This window comes from Erithacus rubecula (assembly GCF_903797595.1).
Source record: "Erithacus rubecula genome assembly, contig: SUPER_W_unloc_3, whole genome shotgun sequence".
Classification (NCBI taxonomy): Eukaryota; Metazoa; Chordata; class Aves; order Passeriformes; family Muscicapidae; genus Erithacus; species Erithacus rubecula.
In genome coordinates, this window is record NW_027636312.1 from 409,510 (window position 1) to 432,577 (window position 23,068).

Genomic DNA, 23,068 nt, shown 5'->3' on the forward strand with positions numbered 1-23,068 from the left:
GATCACAAATTGATATTTGATGCTCTTGGTACTGCTCAAAACAACATCTCCTTTGCCCTCGGCAGTATCCAGGCACAGCTTTGGATGCAAACAGTTGTTGCCTCAATTATAAGGGAAGGGGAAGAAGGCATCTTCCCTACTGAAATCCGGACAATAATTTGGGACAATGCTAATGATTTTGAAAGGAAGTTTCAGTCCTGGTGGAATTTGGTAAACTTTACCTACAACCCCAGTACAAACACAGCCACAGCCTTTGTGTTGACAATACGCAACACTTCAGTGCATTTGATACACCCCATCATTGCATTAGGATTGAATCACGATGGAACTATTCTCTATCCTTTCGAGCATAGAGAATGGGCCCGTCAAATTGGTGAGAAATGACAAACTGTTAATTTGGAATCTTGTGTTGTTCGGGAGCAACTGGGTTTCATTTGTGAAAGCAATGCCATTGTGGCCCAAGACATCTGTTTAGACACAGAGCAAAATATCTGTCATTTTGAAATACACCTTGATGAGACTCCTGCAACAGTGCTGGTGTACATAGGAAATGGATGTGTGTGTGTAAGAACTGCTTGCAACTTAGTGTTTGTAGAAAATGAAACAGTGGATCTAAAAAATCATTTAAATTTTTGTGTTTGTAATTTTACCACAATCATGGGCTGTGACTTTTCCTATACTGCTCCGGTTATGTCTTATCACCTTTTGCAATCCAATTTTACACTGATTCATTAGTTAGTGCCTGCTCCCATTGGGATGAACCTCACTTTGATTAAACAATTGTTGCTTCACCCAGACTTAATTGAGATCTTGGGAAAAATCAAGAAAAATGGACAGAAGACCCTGGTGACAGTTCATCACGATGTGAAAAATACATCGGGTTTTAGAAAGGGTAAAAGGGTATGCTGAACTCAGGTGGTGGGATACTCTTTTTGGGTGGTCACCTACTGCTACCGGCACCCTAAATAAATTGTGTCATCCCATTGTTGTGCTTTTGATTTTGGTTTTAATCAGTTTTGTTTTGTCAGTCATTCTATACATCCTGAATTGGAGAATGGTAAAACGGCTGACACAATTGGCATCAACAATGGAAGCACATAATTTGATCACTACTCCATCTGCTAAAGATACCCCTAAAGTTATTGACACCAGACAAATTACAGGAGCAGTAAAAGTCAGGCCTTTAACAGCAAACTGATTAGAATTGTTTGTTGCTTGTTATGATTGGTATAATCACTTTTAGTAATGTTAAGCTTTTGATTAAAAATGGTTTTGGAAAATAATTGTTTTAATCATAAAAACATATTATAATGGATACTGATTTGTTTTAATTTTAATTGTTTGAATGTTATTTTATTGATTAATTTTGATTCTAAGTGTTAGAATTTTAATTGTTTGAATGTTATTTCATTGATTTGTTTTAATTCTAATCGTTTGAATTCTATTTGTTTGAATTTTAATTGTTTGAATTTGAATTGTTTGTATGTTATTTTATTGATTAATTTTAATTGTTTCAAAGTTATTTTAGCTAATATCATTGTGATTTGTTTGAAAAATTATTTTAATCAATTTTGTTGTGATAATTTTGCACTATTATTTTCCTGTTTATTTTCCTTCCTTTTCCTTTTCCTTTTCCTTTTCCTTTTCCTTTTCCTTTTCCTTTTCCTTTTCCCTTTTCCTTCTTATCCCCGGTTTTTTGTTTTCCCTTTCTCTGTTCCCGGGATGTGCTACCAAGGGCGGGTCCTGAAGATGCTACAACGTCACAACATCATGCTGATGGAGTTTCTCAGCGACGCTCGTTGGTCACGGGGTGATGTGAGAATCCGTCTGAGCCTCTCGTCTGTTTCTGCCCAATGACCCTCGCCTGAGGCCTGCGCTGGCCAGGGATGGGAGGAACGCCAAGTGACTGTTCCGCAGGTGATGCCTACCAGGACTGGTTTCTCATGACAACTAGTCACGGGGCGTTTACTCAACAAAGCTCCCACAGATGGAAGAACAATGGACTGGTCAGTATGGGCTGCCCTGCGTGTGTTCATGACGACAAAGATGGTCTGATGTGCCTTGAAGCGTCCTGTTTCCACCTGTTCCCCAGCGTAACGAGCTCCACATACAATAGTCCATAAATCTTCCCACCTTTTGGCCAGAAGCCACTCGCTTTGGGAAAGGACTATAAAAGTGACTTTCTCAGAGGAGACCCCTGAGATCTCCCCAGACGGCAACAGACATCTACTGGCTGGCTCCACGAGGATTCGTCTGCCCGTCTTGGTAGCTATAATCCCGAGCCCCTTTCTCTCTCTCTCTCTCTCTCTGTCCCACTATCGCATTTTGGTTGGCACTAAATAAAGTGCATTTCTGTAGAAGTAAACTGGTTTTGTCCCCTGCTGTGTCTTTTGCGCTCTGAGATCCATAAAAGAACCAGTCGCGACTCCCGCTCGTGTTGGGCGGATCGTGACACAGCACTAGGGAAAATTATTTCTAATTCATTTGGCCCATGATACCTCTGGTCATCAGGGGAGAGATGCAATGTACTGATGGGCTCATGACTGGTGGATGGACTTAACTATGGACAGTATCTCACAAGTCATCCACAGCTGTGAGATGTGCTGCAATTAAACAGGCCAAGCAGGTGAAGCCTTTGTAGTATGGTGGATGATGGTCAAAGTATAGGTATGGAGAAGCCTGGCAAATTGACTACATCACCCTTCCCCAAACCCACCAGGGCAAGTGCTACGTGCTGATCATAGTGGAAGCCACCAATGGATGGTTGTAGACCTACTCTGTGCTTCATGCTACTGCCTGGAACACCATTTTGGGCCTGGAAAAGCAAGCTGGTAGAGACATGGCACTCCTAAGAGTATCGAGTCAGACAATGAGACCCATTTCAAGAACAGCCTTAGAAACACCTGGGCCAGACAACATAGTATCGAATGGATATATCATATCCCCTATCATGCACCAGCTGCCGTGAAAGTTGAATGGTGCAACAGACTACTAAAGACCACCCTGAAGGCACTTGGTGGAGGACCTTCAAAAATTAAGAACTGAATTCAGCAAAAGGTCACCCGGATAGTCAACACACAGGGCTCCATCAATCCAGTTGGTCCTGCCCAGTCTGAACCATTGCACACAGTGGATGGAGACAAAGTCCCTGTGGTACACATGAGACGAATTTTTAACAAGACTGGATTAGTCCCATCTCAAGCAAAGGCAAAACCATCCGGGGGATTGTTTTTGCTCAAGGACCTGGTTACACTTGGTAGGTAATGCAGAAAATGGGGAAACCTGTTGTGTACCACAAAGAGACCAAATTTTAAGTGAGAACTGTGTGTGAGGTTTCATTGTGAATATATATATAAATAGAGTTTAAGAGGGTATTGATTTGGGTATGATGTAGATAGTAATAGAATAAGGGGTGGATAACGTCTTAGGTTACAATGTAAGATGCAACCAAAAGTATGTGTTCTATTATTATTTTCATAAGCTGTTAAAAACAGGTGGGGGAGTGTTCTTTATCTCTTCCACGACTCATCCCTGATAACTCCCTCCAGGGGATATCTTCTGCTGCTGGGCTATCAAGTCTCACTGTATGAGTCATAAAATTACATCATCCCATTGTGAAATGCTCTGTCCAGGGGAAGGAACCAAGCATTCCTACCTGGATATAATCTGAGATTTGGAACACCACCAGCAACCTTGTCCACCGAATTCCCAGAGGACAAGAGCTACAGAACCACCACTGGACCTTCAGAGGAAGACCAGAACATTCTACAGGATCACCGCTTCAACAGAACTACATCTATTACTTCAACAAGACTACAGCCATCATTTAATTGGACTGCTACCACCACCCTGACCAACAGGGTGTCAGGTTGTATCCTGACTGTCAATTTAAGCCAATGTTTTCTGCCTTTATTTTAATTTTCCTATTAAATTGTAGTTCTGATCTGGGATCTCCCTATGGTTTGTTTTCAGACTAACACACTCCCCTTGAAGGAGAGATTCAGCAAACATAAGTCAAAAATTTTAGTCTCACTGCTTGCTCCCTTACAGAAGAAACTAAGAAAGTAAAGTAATGAACCTGGTATAGGAAGCTTTATAGAAGAAACATTATTACAAAGGCTCCACAGTAGAGACCAGAGGGCTGCTAGCTGCTGCAGTTCAGAGGAAGGGATTGTGGGAGCCCAGGGCGTACTCCTGGCCTCCTTGGGGGTCTGAAAACCCACCTGGCAAGGGTCTCAAAGACCTCTGAGTGAGACCCTGGTGTCACAGGTGCTGAATTCTAACCCCTGGGGGAAGTTGTCAGCACAAAGAGAATGGAAACAAGCTACCAAAGTTAGTGAAGTGTAAATTAGATTGTTAGAACGTAGATAAATAGACTTTTGGGAATGTTTATGATAAGGGACACGTGGCCAAGATGGAGAATTTGGGGGGTGGACACCTTTTCCTCCTTCTTCTCCATGTCATCCATATTGGGTGACACGTTGGCACTCTTGGATTGGATGGGGTCAGGGCTGGACCATTTAATAAAATTGTATTGTATTGGTAAAATTTTGTAAACATGTAATACGTAATACAAACTATATAAGATAAGCCCTGCCTTCACCAGGCAGATTCCACCATGGATGCCAGGCTGAGCAGACCGCTGCTGGCCAGGTAAAAAGTCCCTGAGATAAGAAACAAAAAACAGTCCTTGGAACAAGCGAAAACCGTCTCCAGCAATCTCTCTTCGGCTGCTTCAGAGAAAACCAGGGTTTGAACCACCTTCATGTCCCTCTGGGGTGATCTCGGGGCAAAGGAGAAACCCCAGACTGGGACACCAAGAATCTGAACAGAAACAGCTGATAATTTTCAGTAATCTGTCAAGGGACTTTATCAAACTTCTGGTCACTATGCAAAAAAGAAAGCCCATCAAGAGGGATGTCCAAATTAATTCAGGAAATAAAACAACCACAAACCAAACCAAAAACAAAACCCCTAAAAGGACTACAGGAATCTCTGACATGCCTTAGGGTGCAGCACAATTCATAATCTTCATTTTGGTAAAGTTTTGTTTGTTTTCTTAAATATGACAATAATGTCATAACTGGAGGATGAAATATGATCTTACAATTTTTTCTGCTTAAGAATGTTTGGTAAATCATTATTCCCTGTCAACTATATTAATACAAAAGAAATATTACACTAGATAACAACAAGAATTGAACTACAGCAAATTATAATCAAGCATCTCCACTTGTTTAAAGACTAGAAGCTGTAATTTAAACTCCCTGAATTGTTTTTATAAACAGTATGATATCAATTTATCTATGAGAGAGATTTTTCTGAAACAAGTTCAGGGGTTTAGCCATGTGATTGTTTTGTGAAGAATTATAGTTTTGTAAACTGAATTTTTACAAAAATCTGAGAAAAACCTGAAGTGCAAATACTTTTCAAATACATAATGCAGCACCTAATTTCACAAGAGAAAGGCAACACACTAACAGTAGACTTAATGGAGATTAATTATTTCATGAATCACATACAGATTAACATTTCCAATCAGTTTCAAATTCATTTGTAGGATTGACAAACTTTAGAAATAAGGAAATTACTTTAAAATTTATTGGTGAACACTTTTAATATCCCTTCCAGATGTTGATTTTATTCTGACATCATACCTTGCATTCAAAACTATTTTCAATTAACTAGATCCAGCAACATTTATATAGGATGACAATGAAAAAAAAATTCATCATCATCTTAGGTTGATGTTGGAGTGAACTTAGTGATTATCAGCTACAGAAATGCTGGGCTTAAACTGTTAATAAGCTTTGTTAATTATATATCCTGTTCTTTATCAAAATTTAAATCCATTATAGAGAAGTGACTGTCCCAGAAAAAAATAAAGTCATTACTGGGTAAGTAATATTATAAATCCTCCCATCCATTTAACAGGTACAATCTAGGGCATACACTACATGTATATTATGCTTAATTTTTATCTTAGTTTATGCTATAAATAAAAATAAAATACACATCTTACTAAACTGAGTTCTAGTTATTTTCTACATCTCCTTACAAGAGCAGGTTTTTGCACTACCCTATGTAAAGTACAACCTGGATAAATGTGGAAATTTGCTTTCAAGTTACACAAGATCACCAAAGGAAAGTAAACAGTATTAAAAACTATGCCTTTTCTTTTCAAAAAAAACATGCTTTTCAGTATTATATTCTTTAAAAATATAAAATAAAGCAACTTTCCCATGATAGTTGAAAACACTGCAACACTTAATTTCATTTCTCTAGACAGAAGAGAAATGTCTTCCCCTTACTTTTCTCAAAACACGTCTGAACATAAAATAAAAAAAGTCTTTCATCTATAGGAACTGGATTTTGCAAATCTGCTTTTTCTTGGGAAAACTACATTGGGTGCCAGTTTCATCTATTACATAACACTACAAAATGCAGACCTAATAAAAGTTTGTATACACAAAATACATAGTACCCAATTCTCACACCATCCTACTACATAATCATTTGTTGCTTACATTGTCTCATTTCATGTTCTGGTATTAACTGTAATCTTCAGCAAGATTACTATACAAATTACTACACTCATATCTCTATTTTAAAGTAAATAACCCCCTTATGACATATTTTTGAAAATGAATGGTAATATACTGGCTATAATTACATGTTCTGTCATTTCATTCATTGGCTACATAACATTAAATGTAAACAAAATATCAATTCTTGATAGTGTTCTTCTATCTCTTTTTTGTGTGACTTTTGGGCGGAGATGGGTCATGGGGAGAAAGGGAAAGTAGATGAATAAGAACTTTAAAGGTAAGACAAAAAGTTTACTTACCTATAAATGCAGTTTTGAGTTTTGCTCCGGCAGATTCACACTCTTGGGATGGGTGTGTCTGCTGCTATGGGCTTGGAATGAACTAAAAAAAGAAGGGCCCACAGGAGGCATCCAAATGCCCCCTAACTGATCCAATTATTGGAAATAAAGTTATTACAGCGTCACTTCTCCCTAATTCAAAGTATCTACAGTAAGATTCCAAAGTAGGTAAAATGGATCCTCAGAGGTAAAATATACAGGGGAAACAACCCCAAAGAAATGAGTAAGTTCGTCTTATTCAAAAATTATTCTAATCCTTTTAAAAAATATATTAGCCTCATAATTAAATGGTAAGTAATGAATGATTTAATATTTTTTTTGCAAACACCAGAAAACAGTGCATTTAATAAGTAAAAGTAGAGCTCCTTAATCTGCTAAGACATCTGTATCATATAAAAGTGCCTTTGAAGTAGCATAAAATCTAACAACAAACACACAATACTATCTATGGAAGAAGTCATATTAAAATTTAGCAAATCCAAATAAAAAACTAAATTTGAAAAGGAGTCTCTGAAAGAGGGGTGGGTTGCTTTCTGTTTTTTCAAGTAATTTTCAAGATTATCTTCCCTTTTCCTCTTTCTAGAAGACTTAGAGCTCCTTTTAACATCAATATCTTAATATATTTTTGATTCACAGTATTTAGGAGTTTTAGAAAAGCATGAAAGATCTTGAGGTAGAAACCTTGAACCTGGAAATTAATTAAGCAATAGATCTAAATCTTAATTAACGAGAAGAACTCAATGTAATGTTCTGGGAAAGGTTTAGACTGAAAGTGACTGACTAGTTTTCAATTACTTGACTATAAACAAAAATGTGACTACTGACAGTGATTAGAAGAAAGTGTGCATGAAGCTTCATTATTTCTAATTTCTTTAGAAAGGTATTGTTAAGATAACTTCTGTCTGACCATTTAGGAGCCACTCTGGGAGTCACACTCACCACTAAAGACTGTCACTGCTGGGACTGAAGTCCCTTCATCGCAGGCAACTCCAGTTAACCAACAGGTGCCCCGTTTGACTCCCTACCACAACACAGAGTCAGACAAGTTTCCCTCACCGGCTCGGCCACAGGCTTCCCGCAGCAGAGTCCCAGACACCTGGTTCCTTTGAGTAATTGAATCATGTTGCAGTGACATCATAACAGCTCGAGCTGGAGCCTCCGGGAAAGGACCCCAACAAAAGAATCCCTGGACTTTGGTACCCTCATAGCCTGTGCTCCTGATAGTCTGGGGTTTTCCTGCTGAGTCATTTGCTCCTGCTGAGTCTCTGAGTGGCTGGTCACCTGGCTGGCTCTGCAAGTCCTCATGCCCTTTGTTAGGCAAAGGGTGGGCACCAGTTCACATCTCTTTGCCTGGGGCTCTAGCCATTTCCCACCACCCAGAGCACAATCTGCATCTCCCACTGCAGCTGCAGACCAAGCTATCAGCAGTAGCAGTATTCCTGAACAGTATCCTTATGTACCTAGGCAGAAGATGGTTTACTTCTTGTCGACTTGTGGAAAAAGATAATCCCTTTCTATATTAATCCTTCCGAATTGCTTTTTTTTTAACTCAATCTGAGTCTTGATAAACAATAGAAGGATCTATCAGTGATATTGCACATCCTTTCAAAAAAGAAGACCTAGCATTGATTAACAACTTGTATCTGAGAGTATAGAGGCCACTGTAAGGTAAGGTAATGGGAATTGAAAACCTGAGTCTTATGTTTCACTGACTCATTTGTTCTGAAACTATTAAACATAATAGATACATTAGACTGTAGCTTTCAGTGCCTTGATCTCCAAACTTTTAAATCATTCCTTTAATTAACAGATACAGACAAATTACTTGCAAGATTAATCAATACAGAGAGACTTCCTTGATGGAAAAAGCAGGAAGAGATGGATTCTTGTCCTTCCACACAGAGGACAAGGACAGAACCAAAATTACAAATTTTACACCCCTCTATAAAGATGAAAAGACCATATAATCCACTTAATCCAAAATCCAAATAGATAAAAAGGATACAATAAAAACAGAGCTCTGAAAAGCACTCAGATATGGAGGCAAAAGGTCAGTATTATAAAATCTCTCCTTATGCATATCTGATAGATATTAGATCAAATCAGAGAGATTTTGCATTAGTGATTTTTGCACTAAGAATTCCTTTTTCAGAAACCAAAGGCATAACAATAAGGTTTCAGAAAAATACACTGCTTTTCAAATAAGTCAGCACTTTTCAAAAGCCCTGTATTAGTTTCACCTCTGGAATGGAGACTGCCTCCCTACTTTGAGATACTTTGATGGAAGCTAAATATTTTAACAGTTTTGTTAGAATTAGGAATTTATTACAGAAAGTACTATAATTTCCAAAGGACTGCAATCTCCATTTCCAACCTCTACCAAACATTATAAAGGCATATCAGCATTAAAAACACCCCAAAACCTTAGCATTGCCTTATGCAAGTGTAATAGTTGTATAAATTTTAGCAAGAACCTTCCAAAAAAATATCTCTGCCTCTCCTCTGGAATAAACAGTTCTGCCACGCTAATGGTTCCCAACCTCAGAAAGAACATGTCATACACATGCAAAGTCTTACTGTTAAAAAAAGCATCTGAAAACCTCTGATGAAGCATAGTACTGTAGAGATTTCATGCCAGCCATACGAGGAGTGGCTACAGTCACGGCTTGTTCAGCCTGGAGAGGAGGAGACTGAGGTCAGACCTCATCACTGTCTACAACTTCCTCACGAGGGGAAGAGGAGGGGCAGACACTGATCTCTTCTCTGGTGACCAGTGACAGGACCTCAGGGAACAGCTGGAGGTGTATCAAGGAAAGTTTAGGTTGGATATCAGGAAAAGGTTCTTCACAAAGAGGGTGGTTGGGCACTGGAACAGGTTCCCCAGGGAAGTGGTGATGGCACCAAAACTGACAGAGTTCAAGAAGCCCTTGGACAATGTTCTCAGGCACATGGTGGGATCCTTGGGGTGTCTTGTGCAGGGCCAGGAGTTGGACTCAGTGATCCTTGTGGGTCCCTGCCAACTCAGCATATTCTATAGCTCTATGGTTCTATGATTCCAAAAAAAACATGACACAAGAGATCCCTAATCTTCTATCAAAACTTGTGAGTACAATTCTACTCAAAGTAATTTATGGAAGACAACAACACATGCCTACACAGAAAGTGCAGTGTGACTGTAATATGTATTCCCATGGCTCAATTACAAAAGCAGCAATGCTTTCAAAAGCATTTCAAAAGCGTATGCATTCATGCAGATTTTACCATGTGCTAGCACCTAGAGTAAGGTCTTTAGAGGGACACTTGCTATGTACATCATCAGCTAGCACTATATATTCCTGTTCTAATTAGACTGAGTGCATGCTACAAGCATGCTCTTTTCTTGACATAATGTGATCTGAAGTTACAGTAGATGTACTAAAATGCACAAATGCCAGGCTTTTGCATAAATACAGTAAGCAACTTGACAAAAATGAATGGCATATTTAGGAGTTACTGGATATTTTTCCAACATATTCCCATAGGAACAATAGAGGAAGCTTCTTCCTGAAGTCAGACCAAACCAAATTACTATAACTAGAACAATCCCTGATCGCATGAACTTGTAGACATAGTACAAACTTACAAGCAATGGCAAAAGTGTTACCAAAAAATAAGAATCATATTCTCCAAGGTAAGAATTTTTCAGGAAATCTGTCCCAAGACTGCTAAAAATCCATTTACTCAATATTATTAATTCATGGTTGAAACTTCAGCAGCTAAAGTGAAAAGAACTGCTGTCTGGCATAAAGGCAACTTATCAGTGAATAAATGGTGACCATTTGTCCAAGTATAAGGCAACAACTCTTGCACCTGATCCACAGCAATTGCAGGAACTCAAGAAGAACTGAGACTTGCCAGAGGATACAGGTAGAAGGAAAGCATGAGGTTGGAATCCTTAACTGGTAAGATGGATATTGAAGAGTGGTGAAAGGGCGAGATCACATTGTATAAAAATCACTTCTTTCCCCAAAAGAAACAAATCAGAGTCTACCCATGGCTATGTAATTACGGTTAACAAACTTCACAACTCATGCTCAATATCTCCTGAAAGCCAGAACAAAACTCAAAGTGTGTTTTAGTCTCACTCTGAAGACTGCTGTGCATCATCAAAAATACAGTGCATTTTTTGAGATGCTTCTTAGCTAAAATGTGCTGGAGAATCTATTCAAAGTATGGGGATATAAAAGTAGCTTTTTAAGTAGTAGAAGACAAATTAAAAGCTCTCCATAAATTAACTTAAAAATAGTAGAAATATAAGCAAAGTTATCAATTTCATAATTTCATTAAATCAAAATTAAAGGCGGTAGAGATTTCTTTTAAGGTGAGAACCCATTTTCTTTGTATATTCACAATGTTTTGTAACAAGACTTGATTTAGTTATCAAATGAGAAATACCTAAAAATTTAATCCTTTTAGGTAACTGCAACAAAAACATTTACACACACACAAACACAACAAACACTCTCACTTTATATTCAGGCATCTTTAAAAACAGAAAAAATATATCTTTGAATAGGGAGAAAACTTGTTCACTCTCTGCTGGTTAAACATACAAACTGTATGCAAATTCAGTTGCCTCCATGCAAGTACATCCAAAACAGACCATTTTTACCTATGAACTTCTATAATCAAAATTTATGCTGTTTTCCACAGTGCACATTTTTATTGGGAGTATCTAACAAATTAGCATTATACTATAAAAGATTTTTTTTTTAGAAGTAGTTAAACAGAATGCAGAGAAAGCATCTGAAATATGCTAACCTATCACTATCTACTTTAAAAACCACATCATCAAGATTTACATGTGGGTTTGCATCCACTTTTGATATTTCTGAAGGCTAAGACCTTCAAACCAGTTAACAAAAAAAAAAGAGAAGTAGGAAAAAAGAGAAAAAAAATCTAAAAAAAGGAAAAAAAATCAAAGAGGATAGATTGATAGATTGAATGCAATCAGTTAAGACAACCAGTACAGCTACTGAAGTGAAGAGCAAACATTTCACAGTCTTATCTGGTTCTGTTGAAACACTAATCTTAGAAAATTAGGATTTTAGTTACCTTGCTGAAAATAATTAAAAGTTAGAAGTTAGAAGGGAGTAGTTATCTGAAACTTAAATAATTGATTGTCTGTCATTTCATGTTTGCTCAGCTGCGCTTACAATGGGAAAAAACGAAACTAGAGAGCAGAACCACAAGAACATAGACAATGCAACTAGAAACCCATTCTTTGAAAAAGTGGACTATCCCCAGAAATCATTTGTATTGTCATTGATAGAAAAGGTCAAGAGTTTAGGGTGAGGAAGACTCGCCTTACTTCCTCCTTTTAAGACCCCTCCCCACAAAAAAGACCCCAGACTTAATTTAAGAAGTCAATCACGCATGCTTAATAGCTATTCAAGCTAATTACCATAGGCAGCAAGGAATGGGAGGGGCTGTTATTATGAATATGTATTTGTTTGAATCCTTTCCTAATAAATAGGCATTGTGATCACCTGTGATTTTGCAGTGCATATTACAGGATTACCTCACGCTGCTGCCCAGCGCTGAATAAACATACACTTTCTAACTTTAAATTGTTAGAGAGTCTTTTGTCTGTCACAGTTGAGTATCAGTATTAGACCAATACTCATATTTTGGTAAATCACTATGCTAGAGACCATATAGATATATGGTAGATCTCTAAAACTTGGAAAGCCTACATAATAATGAATATCCAGTTGAACAAACATTGAAGACAATATAGTATATTACCCAAGCATTACAGTGCCTTTAAAAGAATAGATATGATTTTAGTCTAACACCTCCTTCTCATAAGGTTCAAATTAGGATATGAATAAAAATGGCATAAAAGAGCTTCCCTGTATTTTCCTAAATTAGTTAATTTTCTTAAATAGTTAATAATACTTTAACTATCAAAACTTATTACAAATTTTTATTTATGGTACTGATAAGATTTTAGAAACTATAAACAACATCAATTGTATTTCACTCAGTCTCATGGTTCAAAACAAGAGTAGCTTAAAAAGAATTTTGAAATACAAGACCTTCACTTTCCATCCATTAAGATCCCAAATAAAGAATGCTAGATATTTAAAAAATGTATATATGAGAGATTACAATTAATTGTTTTAAGGGGAACGGTGATGAATGTCGTAGAACCACCTACACTGAGTAAACACAATTGTATTATGTGACAATGATAGGAAAGTTTATATATGGGGTCTACATGCATATATATATACTTTTATAATATATATAGTGTATACACACACACACAATCCTTTTACCTTTATCTTGCACTTCTTTTGAAAATCGCTCCCTTTCAATAGCTGATTCACGTTCTATCCGCTCAATTTCAGCCAATGCATCCAATTCTACTTCATCATATGACGTTATAGCTCCTTGTTGCGAAACCTGTTGCTGTGTCTGTACCACAGGAGTTTGAGGCTGTTTTGCAGCAACTGAAGTGTTCTGTTGTAAAACAGGCACTTGTTGTGCCTGAAGGAAAGCTGTCTGTTCATGCTGCAGCAAACACTGAGCAGTGTTTAATGGGCGGTTAACATCCTGTGGAGTAATGGGTGTTTTAGAAGTCTGTCCTGGGTACTGCACATTAAAAGGAATATCACCCTCTGACACACTGCTGTTTTCCAAACCAGAAAGCATATCATCCTGCTGGTCCATATCCGAAGATCTTACACGAGACAGTCTTAATGTAAGCTTAGTGGAGTCCTTGGAAGGAGAGCTAATGATATCATACATTGCAGCTTTTTCAGTCTGGTCTTTTTCATCCTTGCCTAACTTCATTTTCTTTTGTTTCTTTTGCTTTCTTTCTGGAGAATCTAACAATATGTCTGGGGGAACATCTCTAGGTGATGAATAAGGTGGAGGCTGAGATTGTTGGATTAAAGGTTGTCTTGATCCTAGAATAATAATTCAGAAAAACTGAACAGTTATGTTGTTCCATGTTTATATAAAAACACACTAAATATAGCCTACATAATTTTAATATGTATTTGTACATATATCTGTGTTCACAAAAAGTCTAAGTGAGATTGGCAGGAAGCACATCATTCCTAGATCAAGATGTAATTGAGATAGTTGCAGTGCATTTCCTAGGAATTTTAGCAGCCTGCTGCAGGTAGATAAGGGATCATTTCAGAGAAGATGAAACAAAAAACACACCACCAAAAAAGACTACATAAAATTGTACCTGCATGTTTAGAATATCAACTATTAGAAAACAGTCAATGAAAACATGCTGACTACAGAAAAAATAAATATCAAAAATATTCTTAATAAGATCCAGTGATGAAGACTTAATGTTCAGTGCATAGGCATTAGCCATTTCAGCCACACATTTTTAAGTATATATATATATATATATAAAATCAAAACATACACATCCTCCTTAACTTTCATTCTGACAGTTAATTTTCAACTTTTGGGTTTTTTTGGGGTTCTTTTTAAATTTCAGGTAAACTCATTCCAACCTCCCCCACTCATTGCTATCTAAAAACCACTAATTGTCTTAGAATATTTTTATCATTCCCTGACTTATCTTCGCCCTTTTTTTTTTTTCTTTTTTTTTTTTTCTTTTTTTTTTTTTACATATGAATTTCTATTTCTACATGCACCCATTTCAGGCTTTGAGTACATCTAGGGAAATTTTTAAAAGAGACCATTTTTTGTTAAAAACAGTCTTCAATTAATTACATGACATTTTTTGTTCCTCAAATTAAACCAACTCCCCATAACTGTTAGCCCAGAAAAAGCTTTGAAAAACAGAGAAGTTTTTAAACATGTTTCAGTTATAACTGAGATACAATTTTTAGCTTAAAAAGAAGTAATGGTATGGAAAAAAAAAAAAGAGCCTATTGCCTGGACCAATAGGGCCAGGCTCCTCTTGTTAAACAAAGCAAACATTTCTCCAATCCCATTCATCCACTGAGGAATACTGATCTTCAGAAAGCAGTGACTGAGATTATTAGTCATTCTGGTTTAGGTCATCATAGGTCAATACTTCTAACAACACTTGAAAACTAACTGAAATACAAGTCCCCATGTGTTTTATTCAAGATATACTACTAAACAAGAAAGTAGTTTTATTCTGAAGCTCAAATTTCTATAATATATTTTAAGAAATATTAAGAATCATTAAGCAATGTACTGACCTGTAAATGAAAAGGAGAATGGATACTTCTAGCAAAGCTTCAATTCATGTAAAAAGTGTGCCTTTACTGATGACTTCTTTGCATAGAGTACTATGCTTATTTTCTCTCCCTAGTACGTTCTGTGAAAGTCCTATAACTTCTGTATATAGAGAGCAGGGTATGAAATGGGTTTATCTTACCCTTTTTCTTGACCATCAGCAACAACTCCATATTATGTCAATTAAATCCACAATTTTTGGAAGACCTGTTTTGATTCATCCTGATTCCCAAGATATTTTCACTACTCAATTTCCCCTCTTCTGATTAGATACAATAATCACTAGTACTGAAGACTGGCCTACACCTATGAAGATCTCTCACTTACCTTCAACCAGATTCCTATTCTTGTGATGTCCCCTCCACACATAAACACACACACACACACACACTTCTAATTACTGTCTTTTTAGACAATAATTTACATCATCTGAGTATACTGTACAGAAGAAACTGCTATAAATTTTTTTAAGGCAATGACTACCACTCACTGGAAATACAGGCTGCATTTTTGTTTCTACAAATATTAGAGGCAACTCAAAACTTTTCAGAGATCTTACTGACATCTCACTCTTGATTTATCTCCTAAATAAATACTTTAAAAGTTGCAACAATGGAACATTTACTGTTTTTCACAGCTGCACTTCAAATAAAGGAGACATTTGATTCTCCCTTGTCAAAAACATTTAAGTAAATTTGAGAAGATTATTATTAATTGTATTCATTTGGTATTTCTCATGCTGAAAAATAACACTGCATCAACAGATAAGGTGGTTCTTTTTATCTTTGGGTAGACTTCAGGAAGTCAGAAGGCACAGTAAGTGGCGACAGCAGAAGCCACAACTTCGGCATATTCAAACAGCTCCAGGGAGCGCTGTGAACAGGATGGACAAAAAGGGCGGGGCGCAGCTGTTTGCATGGCAGGGCGTGCAGGAAGGGCTCAGTCCCCCTACTGGCTCCAAAGGTCAAGTGGTGGTCAAACGCCCTCTCAGGAGGAACCTGGGTATGGTAACCAGTCAGTGGGGACTCATGCCCTCTGCAGCCGCCAGAAAGGATGTTGCAACACAGACAAAACCATGCAACTGTCCAGGTCTCAGGCTGCAGGGAGAGCCAGAGCCTGGCACTGTCATTGAACAGCAGTAGAGACAACAGCTGGGTGAGGTGTGACAAGGTGAGCAATTTGTTCAGCCTGGTGGTAGAGCTCAGAGAGGAGGTACAAAGGTTAAGAAGTACCAAACACTCTGAGAAGGAGTTTGACTGGTGGAACCATGCTCTGGCCTCCCTGAGAGAGGAGCAGCCATCAGAAAATAAACCAGATCAAGAGGGTCCTGTAACCTCCCCATGCCAGGCTGAAGACAGTAAATGAAAAGAAAGGGGTTAATGGAGGCAAGTCCTTCCTTAGGGAAACAAGTGAAAGCCCTTCCTGCCCACCTCACCCTCCCAGGTGCCTCTGGACAACAGGTGTGAGGCTCTGGATGTTGAAGAATGTCACCAGGAAAGTTCCTAGCCTGGTTTGGCCCACAGATTACTACCCATTACTGGTCCTTCACATGGGTGGCAATAAAGTAGCAACACATAGTTTGAGGGTGATCAAAAGAGACTTTAAGACCCTGGGATGGTTGGTGAGGGATTGTGGAACATAGGTAATTTTCTCCTTTATCCTTCCAGTTACAAAGACACTGGAAGAAACACAGAGACCCTGTCTATTAATACATGACTCCATGGCTGGTGTCACCACCAAAATTTTGGTTTCTTTGACAGTAGAGTGGTCTACATGGCACTGGGCTTGCTGGGATAAGGTGGAATTCACCTCTCAAAGGGGGAAGAGGATTGGTAGCCAGGAGCCAGCAGGGCTTATTGTTAAGACTTTAAACTAGATGCGATGGGGGAAGGGAATATCATCAGGTTTAACAGTGATAAAGTGTGGGACAACATGCCATCCCACTCATACCAGTTTAATGTCAGCAAGAGATGCCCAGAGCCTGAAGACGGATTTCAGGTCAGCAGGAGAGCAGCTGAAGGACAACACCAAGGAATTCCAGGCTCTCCAGCCAGTAAGCCAGCTTCATTAGGGGCCCAACTTAAACACCTCTATGCAAACACATGCAGCATGGGGAATAAATAGGAGGAATGAGGGATGTGCAAACACCTACGATCTTACTGGCATCATGAAAACATGGTGGGATGACTCCTATGACCAGAGTGCTGGAATGGAAGGATACAGGCTCTTTAGCCTGTATCAGGAAGGATGGACAGGGAAGACAAGGAGGCAGTGTTGCCCTCTATGTCAATGACCACCTAGAATGCACGGAGCTCTGCCTGAAGATGCATGAGAAGCTGACTGAGGGCTTATGGGTCAGGATTGAAGGGAGGACAGGGACAGGTGATTTTATAGTGGGGGTCTGCTACAGGCCACCTGACTGGAAAGACTGAGCCAATGAGGCCTTCTACAGACAGATAGGAGCAGCCTCACATTCACAAGTACTGGTGCTCATGGGAGACTTCAACTACCCTGACATCTACTGGAGGAACAACACAGCATGGCACAGGCAATCCAGGAGGTTCCAGGAATATGCTGATGACAACTTCCTCCTCCAAGTGACAGAGGAGCCAACAAGAAGAGATGCTATGCTGGACCTTGTTCTCGACAACAAAGAGGGGCTGGTGGGGAATGTGAAGCTCAATGGTAAGGTTCAAGATCCTTAGGGCAGCAAGGAGGGCACACAAGCTCACTGCTCTGGATTTCAGGAAAGCAGACTTTGGCCTCTTCAGGGATCTCCTTGGTAGAGGCCCATGAGACAGAGCCCAAGAGGGAAGAGGAGCCCAAGAAAGCTGGTTGTTATTCAAGGATCACCTCTTCTAAGCTCTGGAGTGATGCATGGCTTTGAAGAGGAAATCAGGCAAAAATGCCAGGAGATACCTGCATGGATAAACAAGGGGCTCCTGGACAAACTCTAACACAAAAAGGAAGCTGACAGAGGGCAGAAACAGGGACAAGTAGCCTGGGAGGAAGACAGAGATTTTGTCTGAGCATTCAGGGATCAGGTTAGGAGAGCCAAAGCCCTGAGAGAATGAAACCTGGTCAGGGATATCAAGGGCAACAAGAAAAGCCTCTAAAGGTACATTGTTTGTAAAAGGAAGACTACAGAAATATGAGCCCTTTCCAGAAGGAAACAGGAGACCTGCTTACCCAGAATATGTAAAAGGCTGAGGTACTCAATGACTTTTTTGCCTCAGTTTTCACCAGCAAGTGCTCCAGCCACACTGCCCAAATTGCAAAAGGTAAAGGCAGGGACTGGGAAAATGAAGAACCACCCACTGTAGAAGATCAGGTTCAAGACCACCTAAGGAACCTGAAGATGCACAAGTCTGTGGGACCTGATGAGATACATCCAATGGTCCTGAGGGAACTGGCAGAGAAAGTGGCTAAGTCACTATCCATCCTATTTGAGAAGTAATCTCAGTCCAATGAAGCTCACACCGCCAGGAAAAGGGAAAACATAACCACCATTTTTAAAATGGAAAAGCAGAAGACCCAGGAAACTACAGGCCAGTCAGTCTCACCTCAGTGTTTGGCAAGATCATGGAGCAGATCCTCCTGGAAACTATGCTAAGGCACATGGAAAATGAGGAGGTTACTGGTGACAGCCAATATGGCTTCACTAAGGGCAAATCATGCCTGACAAATTTGGTGACCTTCTATGACAGGGCTATGGCAGTGGTGGATGAGGAAGGGTGACTGATGCCATCTACCTAGAATTCTGCAAAGCATTTGACACTGTCCCACACAACATCCTTGTCTCTAAACTGCAGAGACATAGATTTGACAGATGGACTCAGTGCATAAAGAACTGGCTGGTCACACAAAAAGAGTTGTGGTCAATGGCTCAATGTCTAAGTGGAGACTGGTGACAAGTGACATTCCTCAGGGGTCGGTATTGGGACTGGCATTGTTTAACATCTTTTCTGGTGACATGGACAGTGGGATCAAGGGCACCTTCAGCAAGTTCACTGATGACATGGAACTGTGTGGTGCAGTTGACACGCTGGAGGGAAGGAATACCATCCAGAGGGACCAGGAGAGGCTTGAGAGATGGGCTTGTAGGAACCTTATGAAAGTCAATAAGGCTAAGTGCAAGGTCCAGCACCTGGGTCTAGGCAATCCCAAGCACAAGTACAGGCTGGGCAGAGAATGGGTTGTAAGCAGCCCTGGGGAGAGAGACTTGGGGGGGTTGGTTGACAAGAAGCTCAACATAAGCTGGTAATGTGCACTTGCAGCCCAGAAAACCAACTGCAGCCTGAGCTGCATCCAAAGAGGAGTGGCCAGCAGGCCGAGGAAAGTGAATCTGTCCCTCTACTCTGCTCTGGTGAGACCCCACCTGCAGTGCTGTCTCCAGCTCTGGAGTCCCCAGCATAGGAAGGACATGGACCTGCTGAAGCAAGTCCAGAAGAGGCCACCAAGATGATTAGAGGGCAGGAGCACCTCTGCTATGAGGAAAGGATGAGAGAATTAGGGCTCTTCAGCCTGGAGAAGAGAAAGCTCCAGGAAGACCTTAGAGCAGCCTTCTAATATCTGAAGGGAGCCTGCAACAAAGCCAGAGAGGGACTCTTTATCAGGGAGTATAACAGTAGGACAAGGAACAAGGGCTTAAAGCTGAAAGATGGTAGATCTAGATTAGAAGTTAGGAAGGAAGTCTTCCCTGTGGGTGTAGTGAGACCCTGGCATGAGTTGCCCAGAGAAGCTGTGGCTGCCCCATCCCTGGAAGTGTTCAAGGCCAGGTTGGATGGGGCTTGGAGCAACCTGGTCTAGTGGAAGATGTCCCTGTGCATGGTAGGGGGTTAGAACTAGATGGCATTTAAGGTCCCTTCCAACCCAAACCATTCTATGATGCTATGAAATATTTTTTTGGAGTCAGAAGCTGGAAAAGACTAGAATATCCATATTGCACTCACGGGTGGTTGGTGTATTGAATAAAATTGAGTTGATGACAGATCCTAAGAAACATACACACTACTGCTAAATTTTTTAAGATACTTCAATCTACAATGTGTACATTAAAAAAATTAATACAATCCTATTTACCACCTTCACATAAACTGTTTTCATGAAAATTAGATCAGACATTCACCCTAGAACCCTGGCTAAATCAGTCTCAGAATTGATAATAACGTTCAGAATTTTTGACTCCACAGCAGATTCAAAAAGTGTAATACAGTTTCTTCAAAAGAATGGTAAAGGGCTGCCCACAGTATTACATATTGTCTGTATGATTTCAGTACATACTAGATAAACAATTTCTCTATAAGGATTGAGATAATAAAGAGGCAGCATTCCAAAGTGAATTTGTTAAGAATAAGTACCACCAAATCAAAACAATTTTATTCCATAAAGCAATGTCTTGCGGATTAAGAACTGAGTGCCATGTCTCAAATTTTAAATGACTTTCTATATAGCTTCTCATAATAATTTCACTGATCAGTTGTAGAAGTATGGTCTACAAAAATACTGCAAGACTGCAGCATACCCTATTATAAAACTGTTCAGAATATCAGTTGATCTTGGTAAAAATGGATGTACAGAACAGAGGTGATCAAAAGCAGCTTTCCAGAGCACTGCCTTCAGAATAGTACCATAACATAGTTGTCATTAACTTTTCATGTAACATATTTATTTTATTAATCTAAAGATCATAATGAGCTTTTGGTGCTGAGTGTTTGAGGCCCACAACTGCTTTTAAAAACAGAAGCAAAATTTACACTTTTCTTGACTAAGTGGAATAATCTTTTTAAACAAAAGAAATTCTGTAAGAAGCAGCACAAACTTTTTATTTGAGAAAGAGCAATTGTAACAACATGAGAGGTGAGCTCTACAGAAAGACAGCAATGTTTATAACAGCTTGCAACACTAATCTAAATTATCACCAAAGAAGCAGCTACATTCATGACAGCAGCATACAATGTGACCTACAGTACTTTTCTGACTACTCATCCTTTTACTTCTTTAAATAGAGTTGTATCTATGACTTCGGGTGGTACAACATCAAGACAAATGCAGACCAATTAGAATTCAGATAAAAAACATTGAAAACAAAAGCTCGGAAATTATTATCTATACAAAGATGATAGAAAGAAATTATGCTGTTCAGTCTATAGAAGATTAGATAGGTGCAAGACACAATAACATTATTTGATATATAAATTATTGCTAAAAATAAAAAACTAAAATCTATGAGAATTGTTTGTCCTTGCCTATTGGAAAAGTCAAGAAATGTCATGCCTAACTACAACAAAAATTATTCAGGCTAAGCATTAGAGGAAAACCTTTGTAATACTAAGAATTTGAACAGGTTGCATGGCAAGAGTAAGGAAACTCCATTACTGACATTTTAACAAAAATATGAGATGGAAGTTATTCAGAGTGATACTGGTACATCTCATCCAACATGAGGTTAAGAAGATGGGAAGCCCCCAAGCCCTTTACTGCTGTATTTTGTAAAATCACAGAATCTTTCTTCGGAAATATTCCCAACTTTTGTACTAGATATAAAGAAATTATTACTTATTTTGATGAACAGACTATACTGACATTCACTTTCAAAGAGCATAACTTGAAATTCAAACTTAAAGAGATAGCATATGAGACAGAACAACATACATTTGTGAGGTTTTTCAGGACATATTATATTTACTTTCCACACATTCTTTCAATATTTTTCAGGGAAGGGTCCCACCACTTTCTCTGGAGTTTCAAATGCCTCATGAAAAACCTCAGCTTTGACGGTTCCAGCTTAAAACTGCTGCATTCAGAAGCATCTTTGCATAAAAAAGTTAAGACTTGAAGAAAGAAACAAGAATGAATGCTTATTTTAGCCCTGTCAGAAAATATCTTTGAATAAATTTCTTCCTCCTTTGTTCTGAATGACAGAGAGTGAGATGATATTTTTTCTTAATGAGTATATCTGAGAGCACTGAAGTCTGTACTACAGATTTGAGAAGATTGCTAATTCTTCTTGCCAACCACTATCCATGCAAGGACAAGTGTCCAAGTGTAGAGAAATCTCCAAGAAGAGGTCTTATAAATACCTAAGAAAATAAAAGCGATCTTTCAAAATTATTCAGAAAATAATCAAGTACACATTAATAATTTCTGGAAGAAATACAACTTATTTCTGGAAAAGAGTACAAAATCACATAGTTTCATAAGGGTTGTTACTATTTCATACAGATGTTTTCCTAGAAGAACTATATGGAAAGAGGATGGTAAATATTTGAATCCTTCACTTTGGAAAACAATGGACTAAAAATATTGTGGAAGATTTTTCTTTATATAGATCTTTAGAAGTTGTCTTCGGTTAAAAAAAAAATCCAGTATTCCAGAGTATTGGGAGAGTACAGCAAATGAATAAAGGATTTTGATAAGTAATCGATCTAGGGTAATGGAGACCACAGAATATTTTATGAGCTCAACAGAAGTAAAATACTTCATGTTAACTTCTTGTAGAGGAATTTATAGAACTAATTTTTTTTATGAAAGGAGATACTAGCAAGAAAAGATAGCAACTATTGTGTCTGCATAGCTAAAAATATAACAATTACATAACAAAAAAGCATAAAGTCCAGCTGAGAACTTTTGGATAAAACTTCAGCTGCTCTGGTACCTTTACTGGAATAGAAGTGAGGGAATAATTTCTGTAACAGGGAAATTTTACTCCATTGGTTAAGTAAATAATCAACCAAAAGAACAAATATACCTTCTGTCATTTTTCAAATAATTTCCTGAGATGCAAACAAAACTTCTTCCTCATTCAGGTTCTGTTAATCAGACAGGTCTCATACATAAAATGTCCTGAGCTGGAAGAGACCCACAAGGATCACTGAGTCCAACTCCTGGCCCTGCACAGGACACCCCAACAATCCCACCCTGTTTCTGAGAGCATTG

The 23,068-nt window shown here is 38.7% G+C and overlaps 1 protein-coding gene across 3 annotated transcripts in view; it reads right to left on the minus strand.

The window, feature by feature from the left end:
- Positions 1-23,068, minus strand: part of LOC306814090 (nipped-B-like protein) — a 169,298-nt gene that overhangs the window by 74,901 nt on the left and 71,329 nt on the right. For 2 of the 3 annotated variants that reach the window (XM_079329805.1, XM_079329806.1), the window contains exon 9: positions 13,210-13,842. The exons of the other annotated variant lie outside the window; for it this stretch is intronic. In XM_079329805.1, the coding sequence (XP_079185931.1) occupies positions 13,210-13,842 (633 nt within the window). The remainder of the gene's footprint in view (positions 1-13,209; positions 13,843-23,068) is intronic. 3 annotated transcript variants of the gene reach the window in all.